The sequence below is a fragment of the Vigna unguiculata genome, chromosome 7, assembly GCF_037176805.1.
Source record: "Vigna unguiculata cultivar grain cowpea cultivar isolate G323 ecotype 2 chromosome 7, ASM3717680v1, whole genome shotgun sequence".
Taxonomy (NCBI): Eukaryota; Viridiplantae; Streptophyta; class Magnoliopsida; order Fabales; family Fabaceae; genus Vigna; species Vigna unguiculata.
The window spans coordinates 27892580-27914072 of record NC_140798.1 but is presented as its reverse complement, the minus strand read 5'-3'; the positions used below and the strand labels follow the sequence as shown (position 1 = coordinate 27914072).

At 33.4% G+C, this 21493-nt stretch overlaps 2 protein-coding genes and 1 pseudogene across 2 annotated transcripts; all 3 read right to left on the bottom strand.

Annotated features, from left to right (window-relative positions):
• Window positions 1-2106: 2106 nt before the first annotated feature.
• LOC146884739 (CBL-interacting serine/threonine-protein kinase 7 pseudogene) lies at window positions 2107-2580 on the bottom strand (annotated as a pseudogene).
• A 5191-nt stretch (window positions 2581-7771) lies between these two features.
• On the bottom strand, window positions 7772-10213 carry LOC114192534 (uncharacterized). The gene is made up of 5 exons (XM_028082282.2): window positions 9967-10213; window positions 9695-9787; window positions 8729-8891; window positions 8468-8557; window positions 7772-8316 (listed from the first exon to the last, which is right to left on the bottom strand). Exons 1-5 carry the CDS (start codon window positions 10057-10059, stop codon window positions 8159-8161), a joined length of 597 nt encoding a protein of 198 aa, XP_027938083.2. The 5' UTR covers window positions 10060-10213; the 3' UTR covers window positions 7772-8158.
• Window positions 10214-18240: 8027 nt separating this feature from the next.
• LOC114192779 (Pentatricopeptide repeat (PPR) superfamily protein) lies at window positions 18241-21029 on the bottom strand. The gene is made up of 2 exons (XM_028082595.2): window positions 20633-21029; window positions 18241-19871 (listed from the first exon to the last, which is right to left on the bottom strand). The coding sequence occupies exons 1-2, from the start codon at window positions 20912-20914 to the stop codon at window positions 18639-18641; spliced, it is 1515 nt and encodes a 504-aa protein (XP_027938396.2). The 5' UTR covers window positions 20915-21029; the 3' UTR covers window positions 18241-18638.
• Window positions 21030-21493: the final 464 nt, after the last annotated feature.

Here is a 21493-nt window from a genome sequence, read left to right as displayed (position 1 = left end):
CTAATGTTTCATATATATATAAAACCACAATCTCTTAATAACTCATATGAAATATATATATATACATATATATATATATATATATATATATATATATATATATATATATATATATATATATATATATATATATGAAACTAATATTTCATTATCAAGTGGGACAAGAGATAATTATCTTTTTTTTTCTTCAAAGAATTAAAGAATTCAAGTGAAAAATAAGAGAAAAAAATTATGTGTTTGTATTTAACTTTTTTTTTTTTCATAAATAAAAGAGAACATATAAGAAAGAGATAAACATAAGCATCAAGTAGCTTAAGTGGTAGGAGAAAAAAAATCTTAATAAATTTTTTATTCTTTATTATATTTAATTTTATATTTTACTATTTCTTTATCGACAATTGTTAGTCGTCAATTTTTATTAGCATGAACATATTTTATAAAATAAATTAAAAACTTAATTTAATTTTCGTAAATTGTCATTATACATGCGCATAATTTTAAAATTTTCGGCTACAACACCTTTTGGACCCCAAAAAATTAGTCCCCATAGTTGTGACACGTGCCAACATGACTCAATTTGGTCCTTATATTTGTTTTTAGTTTCAATTTAGTCTCATTTTTTGTAAAAATGAAGTAATATTGTCCTTCCTTAAATTGACACTCAATTTATATTCCTATAAATCTTATGGTGATATTCTTACTAAAATTAAAGTTTTTATTAAATATTTCTATAAATATTTTAAATTAACTTTAAATTTTATACAAAGCATTAGACTTTGGTTTTGTTTTGAATTTCAAATTTAGTTCCTAAACTTATGTGTGACAAGTTATTTGATTTTTAATCTTCACTGAGTTTGTATAATAATACACTTGATGCCTTTATATATGATGACAAAATTGTTAATTTTTGAAATTAAGTTTGAGATTTAACTTTGTTTAATAATAAAACTAAAAAAAAAAAACTTGTTTAAAAATATTTAATAAAAATTTCAAATTTATTAAGAATATCATGATAAGTTGTATACAAAAACTAAATTGAGTGTCAATTTAAGGAGCGACAATATTGCTTCATTTTTACAAAAATTGGAACTAAATTGAAACTAAAAACAAATATAGGGACCAAATTGAATCATTTTGACACGTGGCACAATTGTGAAGTGACAAGTGTAAAAAATTCAAAAAAAATTCAAAAAAAAAACTAGAAATCGACACATGGCGTTGACTTTAACACCGTCTGGTCAAAATTAATGGCAAGGACCAAATTGAATCATTTTTAAGAAAATGAGGACCAAATTGAGACAACGAAAAACTTGAGAGTCAAACTGATATTACTTGACAAATAGAGGAACCAAAAGAGTAATTTAACCAAAAAATTATAAATGTGAATGTGTATTTGGAATATATATATATATATATATATATATATATATATATATATATATATATATATATATATATATATATATATATATATATATATAAAAGCAAACTAAACCAGGTAATGTCTAGGATAAATCTAGGATATTTCTTCAACTTTAATCACATAACACACTTTCAAAAGTTGAGAGGTGAGTAAAGACATACAATTATATATGGAATGTCATAGAAAAATATAGTAGAGTGATCTCTCACAAAGATAGGTCCATATTACTTTTTCCTAAACGTTTGACAGGCAAAAAGTCAACCCAATCCTTCATTTTTGTATGTCACTAGTACAAAAATTGGATGTTATTATGACGACTTGTTATGGTGATTATGATCCACCCGTTATAATAAATGAAGCGGTGACAAAATTGTAAATATGATAAGAATTTCTATGTTGATTATTATTTCAACCAGAGTAGTGACAATTTTGTAATAAAGAATAAGACTTTCTATGTCGGTTATACTAAGAACCAACATAGAAACGGAAGTGGTGGCAATATTGTAATAAGAGGAAGGTTTTTTCAATTGGTTATACATAAAACTAGCATCGAAAGTCTAGCCTAAAGTCTAAACCCTAACTTCTCCCCAACCTCCTTCACCTTCGCCTTCATCGTTCCCACGCTCTTATCCCTCAACCATTTGTTATAAAAAATTCTTTCAAGCAAAATTCAAGATTTAAGGTTATGGTACAATAATTGGTGTATGAAGCCATCGTAGCCAGCAGCGTAGGACCTCCATCGTAATAAAGGTTGGCGTGCCACATGCAATGTGGAGGAGGTTATCGCAAAGGTGCTCTGGGAGCATGAAGAGGTCAAAGTCAGACACCTTAAAGTCACCAGCAACGTCGAGGGGGAGGTTTTGTGACTTCAGATTGCGGTGCGTGATGTCGTGGCACTGGTAAAAGAGAAGTGCAGGGAAAATTTGGGAGTGTCGCGCTAGGGGCTCTGGAAGGTGGCCACAGCTGAGAGAGCTTAGGGAAGAGATCGTCGTTGTCATCGTAGTTGCAAAGAGGTAAATTTTTGCCTTTGTGGCGAGAACCTCGTGGATTTTGAGGATGTTTGGGTGGTTCTGGAGGTGGCACATGGTGTCGATCTCACTCATGATATGGGGCTCCATGGTGACATCAATCGTCTTGGACTTGTTGATGACCTTCATGACCACGAGGGATAATACCTGGTACACCTTAAGAAGTTGTTGCAGTCAAAGAATCATATGAGTTGGTACCTATTGAGAAAGTGACATTTTCTATGTTGGTTGTGGCTAGAACCAGCATAGAAAGTGACTTTTCTTATGACGACTCTAGAATTGACATAGAAAATGAAATTTTTTTATGTTGGATGTATTTACGTCGATTCTAAAATGGGCATAGAACAAATTTTTTAATCGAATAGAAAGTATTTGTTGCATTAGTGTGTTTATAATGCATGTCTTTAGACAAATACACTGAAATTTGCTTTTTTAGATTTATTTATAATCTAAATCCAAACTTTCAATTGAGTATTTCCAAAAATTTCTTCTCCAACAAGTAAGACAGTTCTAAACAATACATTATTTATATGTTTTCAAACACATGTTATTATTATTATTATCATGTAGTGCTCTATTATTTATTGATCTCATACATATAAAATTATTAGAAGTGTTATGTGTAAGGCCCAGTTTTTTGCCCTAAAGTTTTGAGGACTGCCTTTAAGCTATTAGGCCTAAGGGCTGGCCTAAAGGATAAAGCCACCCAAGTCTGACCTAATTGACTCATTCCACACTTTCAGAATTCTGCTTCCTTAGTGCTTAGAGCCGCATCCGTCTTCTCTGTTAGGGATCCACAGTGCACTCAGTTCAGTTCAGCTTGACCCCATTTTTAGCTCACGTAAGTATTCCTAATCCCTAACTTTCAATCTCTGGCCCTATTTCCGTGGGCAGTGTTTGAGCTTCGGTGTTAAACACCCTTTTGTTCCTTGTTTTCAGCTCGCTAATCTACCCTAGGAGCTGCTATGTTCCCTTGTTCGTATCCAAGGACCCGCTGCTAGCTTGTTTTCCAGGTAGGGAAGTTAGGGTTCACCCCTCTGTTCGTGTTGTGCTGCTTGTACTATTGTTTTATCATTTTAATATGCTTGATGTGTTAATGCGAACCTATGTATGGTATTATTGAACACTTGGTGAATCTGTTGGGTGTTTGTGCACGAGAGAACAGTGGTGAGCACTAGTTTTCTCGCCCAAGCGAGCATGGCTCGCCTAGGCGAGATCAACAGATGCTTGCCCAAGCTGCTTCAGGCGACCCATGTTGTAACATCCCTAAAAGATATTACCTAAATAAATATTTAAAGATATAAAAAGAAGCTTGAAAGTCGCAACTTTATTAATTTCCCGCAACGGGAATAAATCAAAGTATAATGTTCAATACGTTAATCATTTAATAAATAAAAATAATTCCAAAAGTGATTACAAGTTCCAACAAAAGTTTAAAACATCGTAAATCCCTAGTTCTAATTCCCAGCTAGTCCCTCTCTCCATCTCGAGTGTTAGCAGCATCACTTGTATCATCAACTGCTCCCGTGTAAAATTATACGATCATCGCCAAACACAGACAGAAAGGGTGAGCTCAACAATATATATAAAATCACATAAATTAAATAATAGAAACCACCCACTCTTATTATCATAATTATATCTTGGTTACATTCTCAACATACCCCATGGCTTTTCAACCACTAGCATACAAGAAAGTTAGTCATGGACTCAGGATTCTTGATGCTCACACGAACCTGTCCGCTCGTGGTCCTGCCTCTACGAACCTCCCCGCTCGTAGTCCTACTCTACAGACCTACCCGCCCGTAGTCCAACACATGTGATTCACAAGCTACGTACCTCCCCACACGCAGCATCTCTCAACTGTGACCACGGAACATACGAAACTACCTCGCTCGTATCCTCACAGGAGAGTAATCGAGTATGAACCTCCTCGCTCATACCATCACATGTTATCCACCATCCATGAACCTACCTGCTCATGGCACAACATCTCCATATCCATGTTTCATCAAAGCGTACAACCAATACACACAAATTGCACTAAACTCGTTTGGGCTAGAAGCCTTAGCTTAAGCGATCAGGCCTGTCTCGCTTAGGCTAAGCTTCCTCGCCTGAGCGAGCGTGCAGCCAGGGTTCACGTGCGAAGGCTCGCTTAGGCGAGATGGCCTCGCCTGGGCAAAATCTCCCCTTCGCTCAACACAAAACACTCGCCTAGGCGGCGAGACATCAGAACACACCCTCCTTAGTTGCGATTTCTCGCTCAGGCGAGTACCTCTCGCCTGAGCGAGGTACTCTGTCGCTCAAAACATGGGCTCCTCGCCTGAGCGAGTCCCTCGAGCACAACCTCACCACTACACGATTTCTCGCCTGAGCGAGATGTGCAGACACAACCCAAAACTTCGTTTCTACTATTCTCGCCTAGGCGAGCCTAGTTAGCTCGAGCGAGAATAGCAAATATTCTCCCTGTCATGCGCGTAGAAACCTACACCCAAAAGCCCCAAAACCCCATTCAACTACGTCCAACAATACATCATATGATTCAACATTTTATGCATGAATTGAACATGAAATTGGTCACTCCAATTGCAAAAACAGACCCTCAACAACAATAGTACAGTAAATTCCCATAATTCCCATACAATGCATACAAATTGACCAAACCCGCATAACAACCATTTCACCATTGATTCATACCATAAGAAGCACGAAAATTCATGATCAAACCCAGTCATACATACAATCTCAGAGTATACTAAATTCACAAACAAAAAAACACACAAAGGAACTCCCCTAACCTGGAAATCCTTGCTTCTAATGGTTGCTCAACTTTGCCTTTATGGTACCCAAAACCTTTTCTTTTCTCTCCCAAAATAAAATGCAGTTTTACTCACAATTCCCAACTCACCTTTTTCCCTCAAGTTCGTGCTCCTTCCCTCTCTCACGATTTTCAGTCTCTAAAACCCTCTAATTGATTTGTTTTTACCCTTTTATATGACCCCTAATTGTGACTAATAAAAAGAAAACGAAATTAAACTTAGTGATGGTTTGATTGCTACTCAAGGCATTACTTAGTGACTTTTCAGCCCCTCTTGGCTGCCCTTTCTGCTAGGGTTTTCTATGCCCTTTCACATGCAACCCATAATGATATTTAGCAAAAATAAAGGGATTAATTTCGTTTTAAACAGGATTTGAACACACACCCCTGAAATTCCAAGATCAAAGCATAACCAATTCAACCAAGTCATGTTCATGTTAATTCCTCAAATTCTATAATTATGTTATCACTAACATAATCTTACATATTAAAATTAATATAACTCAAAGAACACACAAATAGCATACCTATGACTCAAACCCAAGTCCTTTCACACAATCAAGTACTCTCAACCACTTGAGCTAGTAGTTTTCCATGTCACAACAATTAGCATTAAGTGTCATAAAGGCTTCTACTACCGCATTTATTAAATAATTATTAATTTAATTATTTAAATTTCTCGAGTCTCACACATGTCCTTTCTGAGCGAGCGAGCGTCTCGACCAAGCGAGAGGGGTCTCGCCTAAGCGAGATCCCGCGTGAGGCTACTGTTCCCCTTTTCGAGCCCTCGCTTAGGCGAAGGGGGCTCGCCTGAGCGAGACCCTTCAGCCTGAGCGAGGAGCTGGGCGAGGCAGTGTGGTGTTTGGTTGTTTATTGCTCTTGGATGATTGATACTTGCTTGGGTCTGATTGATATGATGAAAAATATACAATGAACTGCTATGTATGAGTGATATGATTCATGGATGGTGAATGATGGGTATGGTATGAACTTGGCATGTAAACTAAATGAGATGGTTGGTGTTAAAGTGGCATGGTATTGGCATGAACTAAAATCCCATAACTATGGTTTGAGAGAAATGGATGGGTATGGAACCACTGGGAAAGAAATAAAAAAGGGTGAATTATCAAGAGATGGTATGTGATGTATATGTGTATGTGTAATAAATCTTTATTGATTGGTCTGGTATGCTTGGTCTGTGTTAGTGCGTAATTCCTTGAAAATTCCTAGGTGGGATTTTCGGGTCGTGCTTCAGTGGTCGGGACGTAATTTCATGGCCCCTGTTAGTGGGTGTCCATGGTGGTGCCCCATCTATATAACTTGGTAAGGATTCAAGGTAAGGATAGCATTCTGACACTCTAAGGAGTCAGTTAGTCTCACTTAGAGTGGACTGACTCCTGTGGTGAGAGTAGCAGGAGGCTTGAAACTCATTAAGGGCTAACCTTGTGTGTGAGGGAATTGATTCATTGTAACACTTGTAACACATAGCTCGGGGGTGAGCAGAGGTATCCACCACAAGTGCAAGCATCCGCTGAATCTGACCATGTTATATGTATCCGGATGAGTCGAGTCGAGTCTTAGTGTATTGATTTGGAAGGTCATAACATGTTTGGGTGATGTATGTATGTTGGACTGTGAACGTATATTTGATTGCATTTGATGAAATCTTTATGGCTCTAGCTTACCTTGTTTGCTCATTTGATTGTCATGTATGTTGTTCTTCTCCTTTTACGATGATCATCAACTTGTTGATGTGAGCAGATGCGAGAAGCACTCGAGGTCAACCGGGAAGAGACGGTTCCGCTGCATAGTCTGTTTGGGTTGGACATCGCATCTTGTGTGGGTTTTTGTTAAGGCTATGGCCCATGTATTGCTTTATGCTTTATTACTCTACTTTCACCTGTTAGACTTTTCAACTGGCTTTCTGTTGGCATCGTGGTGTGCCTAGGTTTGTAGGGGTTGTGTTAAAAACTCCAGCACTGCGCTCTTGTACTATTTGTGTGTGGCGTTTCTTTTAATTATGCTTATTAATTAAATGAGATATTACATTATGTGATATAATTGTAATATGAAATGTTTTAAAACATACCGGACACGCTCCAGTTTAAGAATAGATAGTTTCACGTATAAACCATTATAAGTGCATTCATGTATAATTAACTACGTTAGACCCAACAAAACCTATGTTTATTATTTGACGTAGTATTAGAGGATGTGAATGATTTAGAGAGTATAATAAGGTTAAAATAATAGCTATAAAATAGTTACATAGATAAAATAAAAAATATGTAAACCGAAACAACATTTATCTTTTGTTTCTCTATAGTTATAAATTATAGGTACACAGTACTATTGCTAGGGATGATTTTTTGTTAATATTATTTTGCACTGAAACAAAACTCTTAAAGACGTGTAGTCCAACTGCATCTCTGTTCACAGAAGGGGTTCCCCAGATCCACCCTTTCCCTGTGTTAATTCTGTGATTCTGCTCTCAATCCTTGATTTGATTGAAATATACTCTTTCAAGTTCAATATCAGATACCCTTAAAAAAGAGTGTCAAAGAAAAAAAAAATACTTCTGAAATCAATATAAATATTTTAATAGCATTCACATCCATTAATCCATAAAATATAATGCTAGGACTTAAAACTATATTAAAACTGAAGAATGCAATTACAAACATCACCCTGGTGAGACTTGGGATGCTATTATTTCAAATCAACACACGATCAACAATCTAACAGTTCAACCAGCAACAAAAATTAAAGTTTTAAACCATTCCCCTTTCTGCATAATGCATGATTTTCATGCATTTTGTTATTATTTTTTATGTACCATCTCTTGCTAGCTCCCCTTTGTTTGCTTCTCAATTGCAAATGAAAAGCCAGCTAGTAAGTCCATTCCTTTGGGAGAAATATCTCTCGAGAAGAACTTCGATTCTGAGAAATAAAACTACATTGCTTGGATGCATCTTTCTGATCACTTCTCTTTTCTAGTGAGTTCTTGTTGCATGCCTCTCTGCATATCATAGGGTTATATCTCTGAACTGTAACCAGATGAAAGGTCAGAGTTAATTAACCTTTCTCTCAACAATATCACGCGTGAAAAAAAATATATTTAATACTTGTAATTGAATAATAAATATTGAATGAGTGTATGAAATAAAAATCAATGAATTAAAAAGTTGGATTCAAGACCTTGAGGTGGTGAAACCTGTACACCTAATGCATGCACATTAAGATTTAGAGCTTGAACAACTCGGGCCGGAAGGAAAACAGGAGCACAAGCTGCAAAACAATTAGGAGTGTGAATAAATCTGAATTAGACAAGTGGAAACATTCATAGTCCAATTCTGCAACATTCACTTTGACCATGTTGTTTCATGTTATAATTTGATACATATGCATACATTTGTTGTCAAGTAAACATATTTTTGGAGGAAATACAAGTTCTCAAACCTGGTCTTTTGCTTGGTTGGAAATTTGTGCCTGCACTTTGTGGTAAGAATACACCAGTGCCACAGGATCTTTGCTTGGATCCCAAGAAAATAACTCGCATTCCTGGTCCACCATTGACAAGTTTTGGCCTTGTATGCAAAGATCTTGAGGTAGATTTTGTGTACTGGAAAAGACATTTCAAAAGAAAACAAACAGAGAAAGAAACTATTAGGTGTATGAAAATAAAATTGTTAATCTACAGTAGTGAAGTACATTCAATGAATGTGTAGGACCAAATTATCTATATATGAATAGATACCAAATCTTATTTCTTTTAATGTTTCACCCCTTTTGACATTCCAAAATTAGCTTGTCTTTCTGATTTTTTAGTCACAGTCACACACCCTCCAAATTCCATACACTAGAACCAGTGTGTGCGTGCATATTGACATGACATATACTAATTTAATGTTTTGTTGCATATATGCTTCAGAACTTTCTGGTAAGCCACTAACTAAAGTTACTGTTTGTGTAGGTTTGCCTAACCTTTATGTGTATCCTTTCGATTTCAACTTTTCTTAAAGAAATTCAAGTAATTTTTTAGAAAGAAATTAAAATGAAAAAGGAGCCTATAATGCAAATGGCCAAATCTTTAAATCATACATATAGCTAGTCAAATTCCCTGAATATGAGGGTATTGTTTGATTAATCAGATGTTACTTGTAGGACAAGTGGAACACATGTACCTATTACATTTCTTTTAAAGTACCATGCTACAACCTAATCAATCTTTAGACCTACATGTTAATCTGTCTAATGATCATATCATTAGTTCAATTCATACCTATACCTTCATTTTCATACCAATTTTCACACAGAAAAAAAAAAAAAAAGTATCGTGTGTATCGAGTGTTGCAGACTGTCTCGTGGACCCACCAACCACAACAAAAGATGGATTCAATGGATGCAATTAAGTAAAACATTTACCTGCAATTTTGGTTCTCCTGATGATTCCTGAGGACCAAGATGTCGCATTTGCTGATGGTTTTGGATCTTCTGATATCTGTTCCTCATATATTCCTGCAGAAAAATTGAAGTACATGAGTAACTTACTGGCAATTACAATAAATTACACTATAAACTGTAAATGAAATCCAAAAGTAGAAAGCAAGGCACTTGAACTGATGTCAACCCAGTCGTTCAATTCGAACACTAGAAGAAGAGAAAAAGAAAAATGATGAACAGAAAAAAGATATAACCTTTGTGCCACATGCCTCGTCCAGAACATGAGAGGGTAACCAGAGCATTCCTTCTTCAAAACCCACTTCACCATCATCATGCATAGCAGCCATGGACAGAGAGAAAGAGAAAAAAGCTTTGTTATAGCGGTTGATTTTACGAAGACAGTTCAGTTTTGCTACCTTATTCTGAAACGGTTGAGACTTGACAGGCTTTTAAAGCTTCAACTTCAGTCCTGCAATGCAACAAACTACATAACCTACGTGGCGTTAGTGGGTGAGTATTTGCAGTTTTCTACGAACACACAACCACTACGCTCCTCAAACCACGCGTGCTTTCTGCATGCAGTTGTCTGCTACCACACAACCTTAAAAACGACAAGTCGTTTAGTTTTCCGCGTGTGTTCACGTGCTATCCTCATTGAGGTCCTTGATGGAATAGGAAGGGAGATTAATGTCATTTCATAAGAACATTGGGACTCTAACGTTGATGTCTTTGGTTATACGTGGATGTGGGTTGGATTGGGTAAACCTCTCCATGTTGTCGTTGCAGTTACTCGTTCTCTTTTCTAATGTGTTTTTGGTCACACTATCTTCTTAGTTTGTTATTTTGGTGATCAACTTTAAAGATGCAGCTAATAATCCCAGTTTGACTTTAATAAAAAATAAATAAAAGAAGTACAGATACACAATGATGAATGGTTTGAGTCAAAACAAAAATGTAAAATAAAATAAAGCATGTGCGTATGTTATCCGAGCTTTTCGTACGAATGTGAAGCCTCGCAACTAACTTTCTAAACCACCATACCAAATTCTTCCAACATTTTTCTATATATTTGTTCTTTTTTATGACTTTCATTCTAGTTTCCATTCAAGTTGGAGAAATGGAACTTCTTTAATATTTTTATCTTTTGAGAATATCAATAAATCAATATTAAGTCATGTATGTCCTATCTAATTCAGAGTAGATTCTGTACAGACTAATAGTACAAAATAATTATTATTTTAATACTATAATTCTAAGTCATTTATTTTATTTTCATATGAAAGAAAATATAGGAAAATTTATTTTTATAATATATACAAATTTTATTTAATTTATGAAGATTTATATTGGATTTAATTACTGTATTTAAAATATTATATTAAAATAACTTTAATTAATTTTTTTATTATATTTTTACAATGTCGTGCACAAATATGAACTCCTCTTTATTTATATATATATATATATATATATATATATATATATATATATATATATATATATTTGAATTAAAATTTGTTGCATTTTCATAAAATTATATGAATAAAATATACAAATAAAAAATAGAATGAACAACTAAAAATCAGATGATATTTATTTTATATTTTTATTGTAGTATTTTTAATTTCTATTAATTAGTTTATATAATTTTTTAATTTTAGTTTAAAATAGATAAACAAATTTTTTGAAACTACAAAGTAAGATTTAAATTTAATTTATCAAATAATATATACATAAAAATATAAAAATTGTTTTCATATAACAAAATATATAGGAACATTTAGATTTACATGAATGTTTTTGCCGGATAAATTTCTATATAAAAAAGACAAAATATCTAAATCAACTTTATTTATTTACAACTAGTTTGACATCCCATTTAATAAAGAAATTTAATAATCAAATATTATAATAAAATAGAGGACAATAGAAAGTATATGAGAATCAACCTTTTACGGTTATCCAAAATATACTGGAACTGAATTAGAAGTATCATGGACACAAAAAAATGTCATAAACACAACTCAAACATAAAACAGTTTGACAAAAGATTGCTCATAGAACAAAGAATTACAAAGATTAGTTTTCCAAAAGATGTTCAAAAGAGCAGTAACTAAAACCTAGTCTAAACGGTAGTATCTCCACCATCTGTACGATCACCAGGAGTCTCCACATCTGCTCACACCAACATTGGTTTAGTGATCATTACAAAAAGGAAAACACTACAAGAAACCAAAGCACAAACAAGAAAATGGTAAGTTAGAGAAAAAAATAATTTTAATAGACAAATAAACAGATTATGAGCACAAACAACATGTGCTAACAAACAATACAAGACCCGCTACCTCGATTATACGGATACATATAATGAAATCAGATATTCACCTTACTACACATAAGGTTAGTCCATGATTATCTAAGGTCATTTTTCTGTCATAGACTAGGACTTTTACTACTTTCACCACATGAACCAGTCTACTCTAAGTGAGTTTGAATGATTCATTAGAGTGTCACAATACAACCTTACTTGAATCCTTAAGTCATCACACACATTACTTTATCACCCAAGAGATTTCTCCATGAAATTCTCACACATATTCCACATGTTATCTCATAACATTATCATTTCATGTTGAACACATTAAATACAGTCCACAATATCTCATTATACATGCATAGTCACATATTTCATGCTTTTAAAAGTAACTCAACCAACCACAGATGAAATCAGAGAATTTAAACCAATCTACCACATTCTCGCTTAAGTTAGGAAGTCTCGCTCAAGCGACTCGGTCCTCTCGCTTAAGCTAGGATCCCCTTGCTTAAACGAGAACTCAAATAGAAGGTACAATGCACCTCTACGAGTTCTTGCTTAAGCTAGACTTTCTCGCTTAGACGAGACTGTTTTCGCTTGGGCGAGAATTCTCGCTTGAGCGATAACTCGTGCAGAAGTAAAAGGGGAATTATTTGCTAGCTTGGGCTATAGGTTTCTCGCCTGCCTGGACGAGAATAGCAGATTCTCACATGCTCCTGCATGCAAAACCAGAAAAACAAAGCCCTAAGGAACACCACAACTCCAAAAACAAACTAAAGAGCTGGAAAAAAAAATATGAGTACAGAGAAAAGAATAAAGCTTTAAGGAAGAACCAAGACAGAACCAACTCAACTGCACTAGAAAAGAAGGAAAAGACAACGAAGATTTGGTGTTCAACTTACTTGATAAATAAACTGTTCAGATTTAATCAGCGGATTACAAAGTAGTGGTTTCAAATTCAGCCTCTATTTCACAAAATGTTCTCAACTGAGGTAAAAGTAAGAAGGAGAATAGTGTCTAGGAGGGAAGAGTCGACAAAAAAAGAGAGTAGGAAATTGAAGAGATTTCTAAAAGAAAATAAATGGGCTAGGTAGGCCTTTGCAATTAAATTTGGGCCATTAACTTTAAAATAGAAAGTGAGCTTTACAAAATTAGTGATTAAAAATAATTTTAAACAAGTGATTATATACTTTTTCTTTTTTGTTTATTACAATTTATTCAAGATTTATTTACAAAAATAAATTTTTGAGAATAGTATATTTAATATATATATATATACATATATATATTAAATGAAAAAATAAATCTAGATAATCTACTTTTAAGGAAATATGAAACTTGCGTTGATAGATAATATTGCAATAATTTGAACTCAATAAATTATTTGTTTAAATATTTTAACAAAAGTTTAGATAAAGCTACAAATTGAAATTAGTAATACTTCTACAAATTTTTAACAAACGTCCATAGGTGATGAATGTTTTCAAATAAGCTAGCGTGAATTTTGATATTTATAACTCAAATCCATCAATCATTTGTATTTTTTATTTTATTTTAATAAATTTTTATGTGATAAATATTATCATTGATTTTTACATATATTTTTTGTTATTTTGAGGGAGGATTTTAGTCAAAATGTTGTAAAATAATTATTTATATATAATATTGTCACATCAATAATAAACTATCATGAGTTATTAAAAGATTGCAAGTCTTGAAAGTTTCAAATAATATGAAATTAAATACTGTCACATATCAAATAGTAGGACTGCTAGAAATATAATTTTTTTTTTATATTTTGAAAATTGAAGATAAAGACATGGGATTAAATGAGAATGATGAGAACATTCTTGATATACTACAAGATCTTTTATTTAAAACAATAATTTTTACGATCATGGGTTGAATTTGTCTTGTCACAATTTCTCTTTAATATGATGTCTCCTAAGTTTTTGTTTTATAGAGCAATATTATGTCCAACATTTGAATTTGTAGAGCAAGCTAATGAGTTCATTTTATATTTAGTAAGTGGAAAGAAAAATAACTTATTAAAGTTCTGATGCGAATCAACAGCGATAAATTCGTTTTACGGATCTATCTAGGTTGGAATGCTAACAAGTAAGAAATTTGGAACACTGTTTAGAACGAGAAAAATGAAAATTAATAAGAAGATGGAGGGGAAATTGAGAGACGTCACACTTCCAAGAAGGGAAGATAGGCCTAAGAGTTTAAACACAAAAAGGAAATAAGGACCTTTGATAAAACTCAGGGATTCTTGAATCACTAAAAAACTCAAGAGAATCACTCTCACTAAGATAGAAGATATGAACTCTGATGTTTCTGAATAAAACTCAACTTATCTTTACTGATAAATGGTTCAGCTTATGTAAAAGTTTTAACCACTAGAATTACAAAAGATAAATTACAATTACATCCCACTTAAGCTATTAATGATTCTACTACTTAATGACTAATTGTAACTGAAATTGTGGCAACCCAAAAGCATTCAAATATGAATCCTCTTAGTCTCCCAAAGGCTGATGACTAAGTTACAATTGGGTCATTGTTACAACTTTAAATAAAACTAAACTAGAGCCATTAATTGATTAAACCAAAACATAAATTGGTCAACCAATTTTACAAAGAATTGAGCCATTATTTAAACAAACTAATAACTTCAAAAAAAAAAATTGTTGCAAAGTGGTGCATTTGTCCTTCTCCATTTGGGTCATGATGCGATTCATATCATACCCTCCCTCTTCGAGAAGATTCGTCATGAATCTTAAGGATTTATTTTACTACTAGTTTTAATATAAGTTTATTATGTCCTTGTGAACGACTTTATTTTTCCACAACTTGAAACTATTCCTCTTCCTCCAGGATCAAACACAACTTGAATAAATTCATATTTGTTCCTTTCCAATGGTTGCAATACGTGGAGCACCTTTCTTGCCAACACTACCCCACCTTCATATGTAACAACAAATAACTCCATGCATTGTGTTTGAAGACTTTGTTTTTCATCAGCGGACTGGATGCATAATAAAGTATTATGAACAAGCTTCCTTTTCAAACATGGAAGTTGGTGTATTTCATTCACATGCCTATCTTTTTGTTCATGTAAAATGACATCACAAATTGTAGAAGAAAAATCATTGGCAAATAAATTTTTCGTCATCTCTTTCTCTACTTCCTTTTCTTTTTCTTCCTTTCCCCTTCTTTCTTCACTCTCTATTGCATCTTTTTCTATTTTTTCTTTTTCTATTTTTTCCTTCAGCCTATGTTGATCCTTGCTGACTTGTCTTGGTGTCATAAATTTCAACTTAATTTTATGTCCCTCATGCCTCAAATAAAGGGAACGTTCATCAAGATTGAGTGTTTTAAAACGAAGTCATGACCATCCCAAAAGAAGATGACAAGAGTCCATGGGAGCAATATCACATAATACTTCTTTTTTCATGTACTGAATTTGATTCATGCTTGATTCAGATGAAACCTTGTTGGTAACTGGAGTTTCTCCACCAATCTTTGGCTCACAACATCGTTGTCGCTTCTGTAATCGTATGCAACTAAACATGTGTGGCCTTTGATTAAACACATTGTATAGTAAACTTCCATTGCTATTCCAAACCCAGAGCCAAGCTCTAACTACCAAATTATGTGAATCTGGAGCGGTGGATTCGTTTTACAGATCTATCTAGGTTGGAATGCTAACAAGCAAGGAATTTGAAAACTGTTTAAAACGAGAAAAATGGAAATTAATAAGAAGATGGAGTGGAAATTAAGAGACGTCACACTTTCAATAAGAGAAGATAGGCGTAAGAGTTTAAACACGCAAAGGAATGAAAGACCTTTGATAAAACTCAAGGATTCTTGAATCACTCAAGAACTTAGGAGAATCACTCTCACTAATATAGAATATATGAACTCTAATTTTCTGAATAAAACTCAACTTATCTTCATTCATAAAATGGTTCAGCTTATATAGAAGGTTTAACCACTAAAATTACAAAAGACATAAATTGTAATTACATATCACTTAAGCTATTAATGATCCCACTACTTAATGACTGATTGTAACTGAAATTGTGACAATCTAAAAGTCACCCAAAAGCATTAGGTCATTATTACAACTTGAAATAAAACTAAACTAGAGCACATTGAGTGATTAAACCAAAACATAATTTGGTCAACCAATTTTACAAAGAATTTGTTCATTATTTAAATAAACTAATAACTTTAAAAAAATTATCGCAAAATGATGCATTAGTCCTTCTCCATTTGGACCATGATGTGATTCATAACAAGTTTAGACACACTTTGCTAATCGAATGAAGACCAAATAATTTAAGCTAAATGATTTGCATCAAAGTAAATATTTAGACATACTAAATCATCAACTGAAGTTGAAAGTATATGTAGTTATTATGCTTTTAAGAAATATTAATCAGAGAAAATGTTTTGTAATCAGAAAATTACAAATTATTGTTTTGAACAAAAATGTCATTTCATAATAGAAAAAGATTAGTGACACAATATTTATCCGAAAAATGAATTTAGTTATTTATAATTCAATACCTTTTAAATTGCAAATAAGACAATTTTAATATCAATATTTTTACAATAACAATGAATAAGAGTCAATGTCACTTATTTTTTATGTTGGATTTTATTTTTCATATCCAATGTTCACACACACACACACACACACACATATATATATATATATATATATATATATATATATATATATATATATATATATATATAAAGTGAAAGAAGAGAAAAGATTAAAAATACTTATTTTTGAGAAGATGAAAATGTCAATATTACAACTAAAAACAAGGTGTATAAAGAAATATAAAAAATCTTTAAAACAAAGACCAGTAAAATTTTATAATACATATCAAGTATAAACTTTCTTTTAACTGTAATATTTTCTGTTTATCAAATTTAAGTTCTTAATCGCTAATGGACAAAATATATATATATATATATATATATATATATATATATATATATATATATATATATATATATTTGATGAATATTTTAAATTCCTCTATAATTACTTTCAGTCCCACCACCAGTTATACATTAGTAAGTGATAATAAAATATTTACAATACAAAGTCAATACTCATTAACTTTGAAAATTGAATTAATTATTATACAATGAATGTCACAAATCTTATATTTTTTTATGTGATAAAAGTTATATTTAACTATAAACTATGAACTCCACTTAAAAAAGAACATACGAATCAAAATAATAGTTCATAACACACTAAATGCAGATAACAACACACTAAATGCAGATAACGTGTGGTAGAAGGAGATAATAAATTGATTATTACACGTGGATTCAATAATAACAAGGGACAATAAATTGTTGACAACAGGTGTATTCAATCCCAACATTTAATAACAGGTACTGATGATACTGAGACTGTAATTGGAACTACTGTGAAGCAGTTAATTAATCCCATTAAGGAGTGCTAGATCATTAGAAAAGTTGATACATGAACGTTTTGAAGTTCTACCATCACGCTAATATGCTGTGGATAATGAGGATGGGCTGAATCAATAAGGTTGAGTTTCTTGGGTAGGTATACATCACTCAACAAGTAATGAAAAATTTACAACACCGCCAAAATATTTGGCTACACAGAAAAGTAAACTAAAATAACTTGTGTTGAACATTTTAATTGAGAAATATAGGTCACCCAATCAATGTAAACAACAGCAGGGTTTCCTCGTCGGAGTGGAAGAAGGATCAATATAAGGGTGCCCTCTAACTTGTTGGGCGGCGAAATTGTGACAAGTTGGGCATCATCCCCTATTTACCGAAAGCAAAAACATCATCTATTGTCCAAATAACATTATAATAGCTTAAATAGATTGAAGTATTCAACCGGGTTATCTACTGATTCTACCTACAAAATCAAGGTTCAGTCGAGATTGGTATCAGTTGCCAAGTTGGGTTGTGCATCACAAATGCAACGAACACTACAAAAAATATCGCAGGGCCGAAAGGCGTTCAAAGTCTTCCCCTCAATCTCGAAGTGGCATTGGCGCATGATCAGAAATGGAATTATTCCGTTCCATTTTCCTTGGTTCATGCCTTATAAATGTTGCTCGAATACGAATGACTAAATTAAAATAATATAAGACACAGAATGACTAAATTAAAATAATATAAGACACAAAACACGTGTGTAAACATGTTAAATTTGAAATTGTCAACTAACACATTGTGAACTAACAAAAAAATAAATCTAATCTATCTATCTAATATCTAATATCTAATATGCAAAAAGTAGTGATAGTATAAAATTTGTTCCTTATTTTAATCGTCAAGATCATGTTAAAGATAAAAAAAATATCTTTCAAATTAAACATTGTGTGTCCTACAAATATCCGATACGTATCGGACACGGGACATGCATTTATGCGGAGTGTCGGAGCATCATAAGTTATAACAGAACTGGTTTGCATGCACTGCGCATAAAATGGAACTCACGCTAAGCTACGTCCCTTACCATCTCACCAGCCAAACACTCCATAAAACTCCTTTATTTGGTGCTTGGCTTAGAACAAATTCCCTGAAACATCACACACACATTTTACTGGTTAGATCCAATAGTCTCTGAGTCTCATCGTCGAACTTCACATTATCCTTTCTCATCCTCTCTGCGACAATGAGAGGCATTTTACCAGCTGTTGCATAAACTTTGAGAAATAGATTATAAATATCAGTATTCACATGACCAGCATTCCTAAGGATAACTAACAACTGATCTGCTCCTTCAGTATGAGCTTGCTTCTCAATGATTTCAAATGCTTCCTGTACTAATCTTTGATCCAGACTCCATTTTTTCACACTAGAAATAGCTTTACTAAAATAATCGAGAAACTTTTCCACATCCTTCCTTTTCAAATACCCCCAAGTCAATAGCTCCCATGTAGTGTAACAAGGAATGACACCCTTTTGGACTATTTGATTACAAAAACTTTCAGCCAATTCCATCTGATCTTGGTTAATGTATGAAGCAAGAAGTATGTTTGAAACTCTGACATCATTGGTCCCAGAAACAGACTCCCATTCCCTATAAAGATCCTCAGCTCCAGCAAAGTCTCCAAGCTTCACCATAGAGGATATCATGCAAATATACTCATTATCATTCATTTTGCGAAAGGAGGCTTTCATTTTCTGCCATATTCGTTTAACGTCATCTTTATTCCCCATGTTTGTATGCAAGCTAAGCAGAGAGGAAAATGCATCTCGAGTTTTCCTAGTGGTTCTATTCTCCATCTCTTTCACAGTAGATCCGGCTTTCTCAAGGCAAGCACTTTTTACGTACAAATTGGTCAATGTACTGTATGTTACCCAGTCCGGATCTATTTTTGCCTTCTTTAACTCAAGCAGTACTCTTTCTGCTGTTTCTACATCATTCTGCGAGGCACAAGCAGTTAACCATAAATTGAAAGTGACGACATCTGGGGAAGTGTTCAGCTTTAATTCCTGAATGATTTTAGGAACTTTTTCTAGCTTCCCATTCGATATGTAGAGAGTTAACATGTGATTGTAAGGAAGAGGACATCTCAAAAAGTCACATTCCGACATTTTCAACATGAGGGCCTCAGCTTTGTCAACCAAATTATTTTTGACATACGAATGGAGAAGTGAGGAGCAGGTTTGCTGGCCCCTCATACGATCGGGAAGATCCTCAAAGAATTTTTCTGCACTCTGTAAACCCCGAACTTTGGTTATCAAGTCCAAGTGGACTGCATAGTCACCCGGCACAAGCTTGATATCTTTCTGCAAGGTCATCCATTCACATACCTACACAAACAAAAAGGATCAACCCTTTTACATTCCAGATCGGGGATGGATTTGGTGACTTTTTCTTGAGAAAAATTTTCATGTGTTGAATAACCAACTTTAATTTAAAAAAAAAAAAGAAATATAAAATAAAAAAACAGCTAAAATTTTAACAAAGTTAACTAAAGTTAGGTGCTTTTTCCTGGAAAATAGTCGCGTTCCCTTCTAGGCCAGTAAAAAAAATCACTCCAATTAATCCCCCAAGCCTAGACAGCTTGGCTGGGACATTTGAAATTGCAAGTAAGCGTGGTTCAACAAATATTGTTGGAACACCTTTTTCCCCTACTCTTCCCCTAGCAGGGTCTAATACCAAAATAGAAACACAATTGCTGCACTGAATAAATGAAACAAATTATAATTCATTCATTTTTCAGTTAAGAGACTTTTAAACCAATCAACTAAGCGTAACAGTATTTAAAAAATTCTTTGACAAATTGATTTTGTAAAATTGAGCTAGGTTAAAATTTATTCTGAAAATAAGTGAACAGAGAAACTCAACTAAAAAACTATCCAAAGTTGTTTTAACTCAACATCAATTTTGAACAAAGCAAGTGAACATTCAACTAAGATCACACACGACCTAAAAAAAAAAATCGTGAAGCCAAACACGTAGTAGAATAACCAAAGGAAAGCCAGTAGTGTATCTCTCGTGATTCAGAATTCAATATATTAATAGGTTACAGCTAAAAGAGATTACAGAGTTCAAGGGATGACGAACCAACCTCGAGTGCGTGTTTATAGCGCTTTTGCCTGCGAAGCTCTCGAACAATGCGATTGAGCTGGTATTTGCGTGGTGGCGCGTGACCCTCTTCCTTCCACTTATTGATGGCGATAACGGCACTGCGTTTCGGGTACAAAAGGCTCAGAAGCCTCCGCCCCAGAGTATCTCCACCGCCGCTAGAACTGGCAGCTACTGCGGCACGAACAGGCACCGCCTCCGTGGAAAAGCGGCGAATGACGGCGAGAAAACGCAGCAACATTCCCCTTTTACTCCACTGCATCATGATCTATGAGTTGATCTGAGCTCTTAAACCCTAAACCCTAACTTGAGATGAGTTTCAATTTTCTTTTGCCATTTCAGTTTTTACCAAAACGTGGATCACTGATGTGTTCACGAATGCCCCCTCCGCCCTTTAGTACATAAAAAATCACGGTGTAATATATTTTAAAAAAATTTAATAAATTACTAATGCAAAAAATTCTACTAATTAATTAATACTGCTTTATATGTGATTAATTTTTTCTAAAAATTGTTATAAACTTAAGGAAATAATTTTATGATAGCTTATTAGTAGATAACAGCATAAAATATAAATTTCAATACATTTTTATTTAATTTGAAAAAAAAAAGTATTTGCTATCTTTACACTTTTAATGATATATTATTTCTAGTTTAATAGGCTAACTAAAAGTTTGACTTGAAAATAAAAATATTCAAGTATCTATTAGAGAAGTAATTTAGTTATGTTCTTGTATTTTATTTTATGTTTTTAGATTTTTACTAGATTCATACTTTAGTTTAAGATTTAATTGGAATAGAGGGTTATATGAATAAGGGAATGTATTCATGATTTTAGTACAGG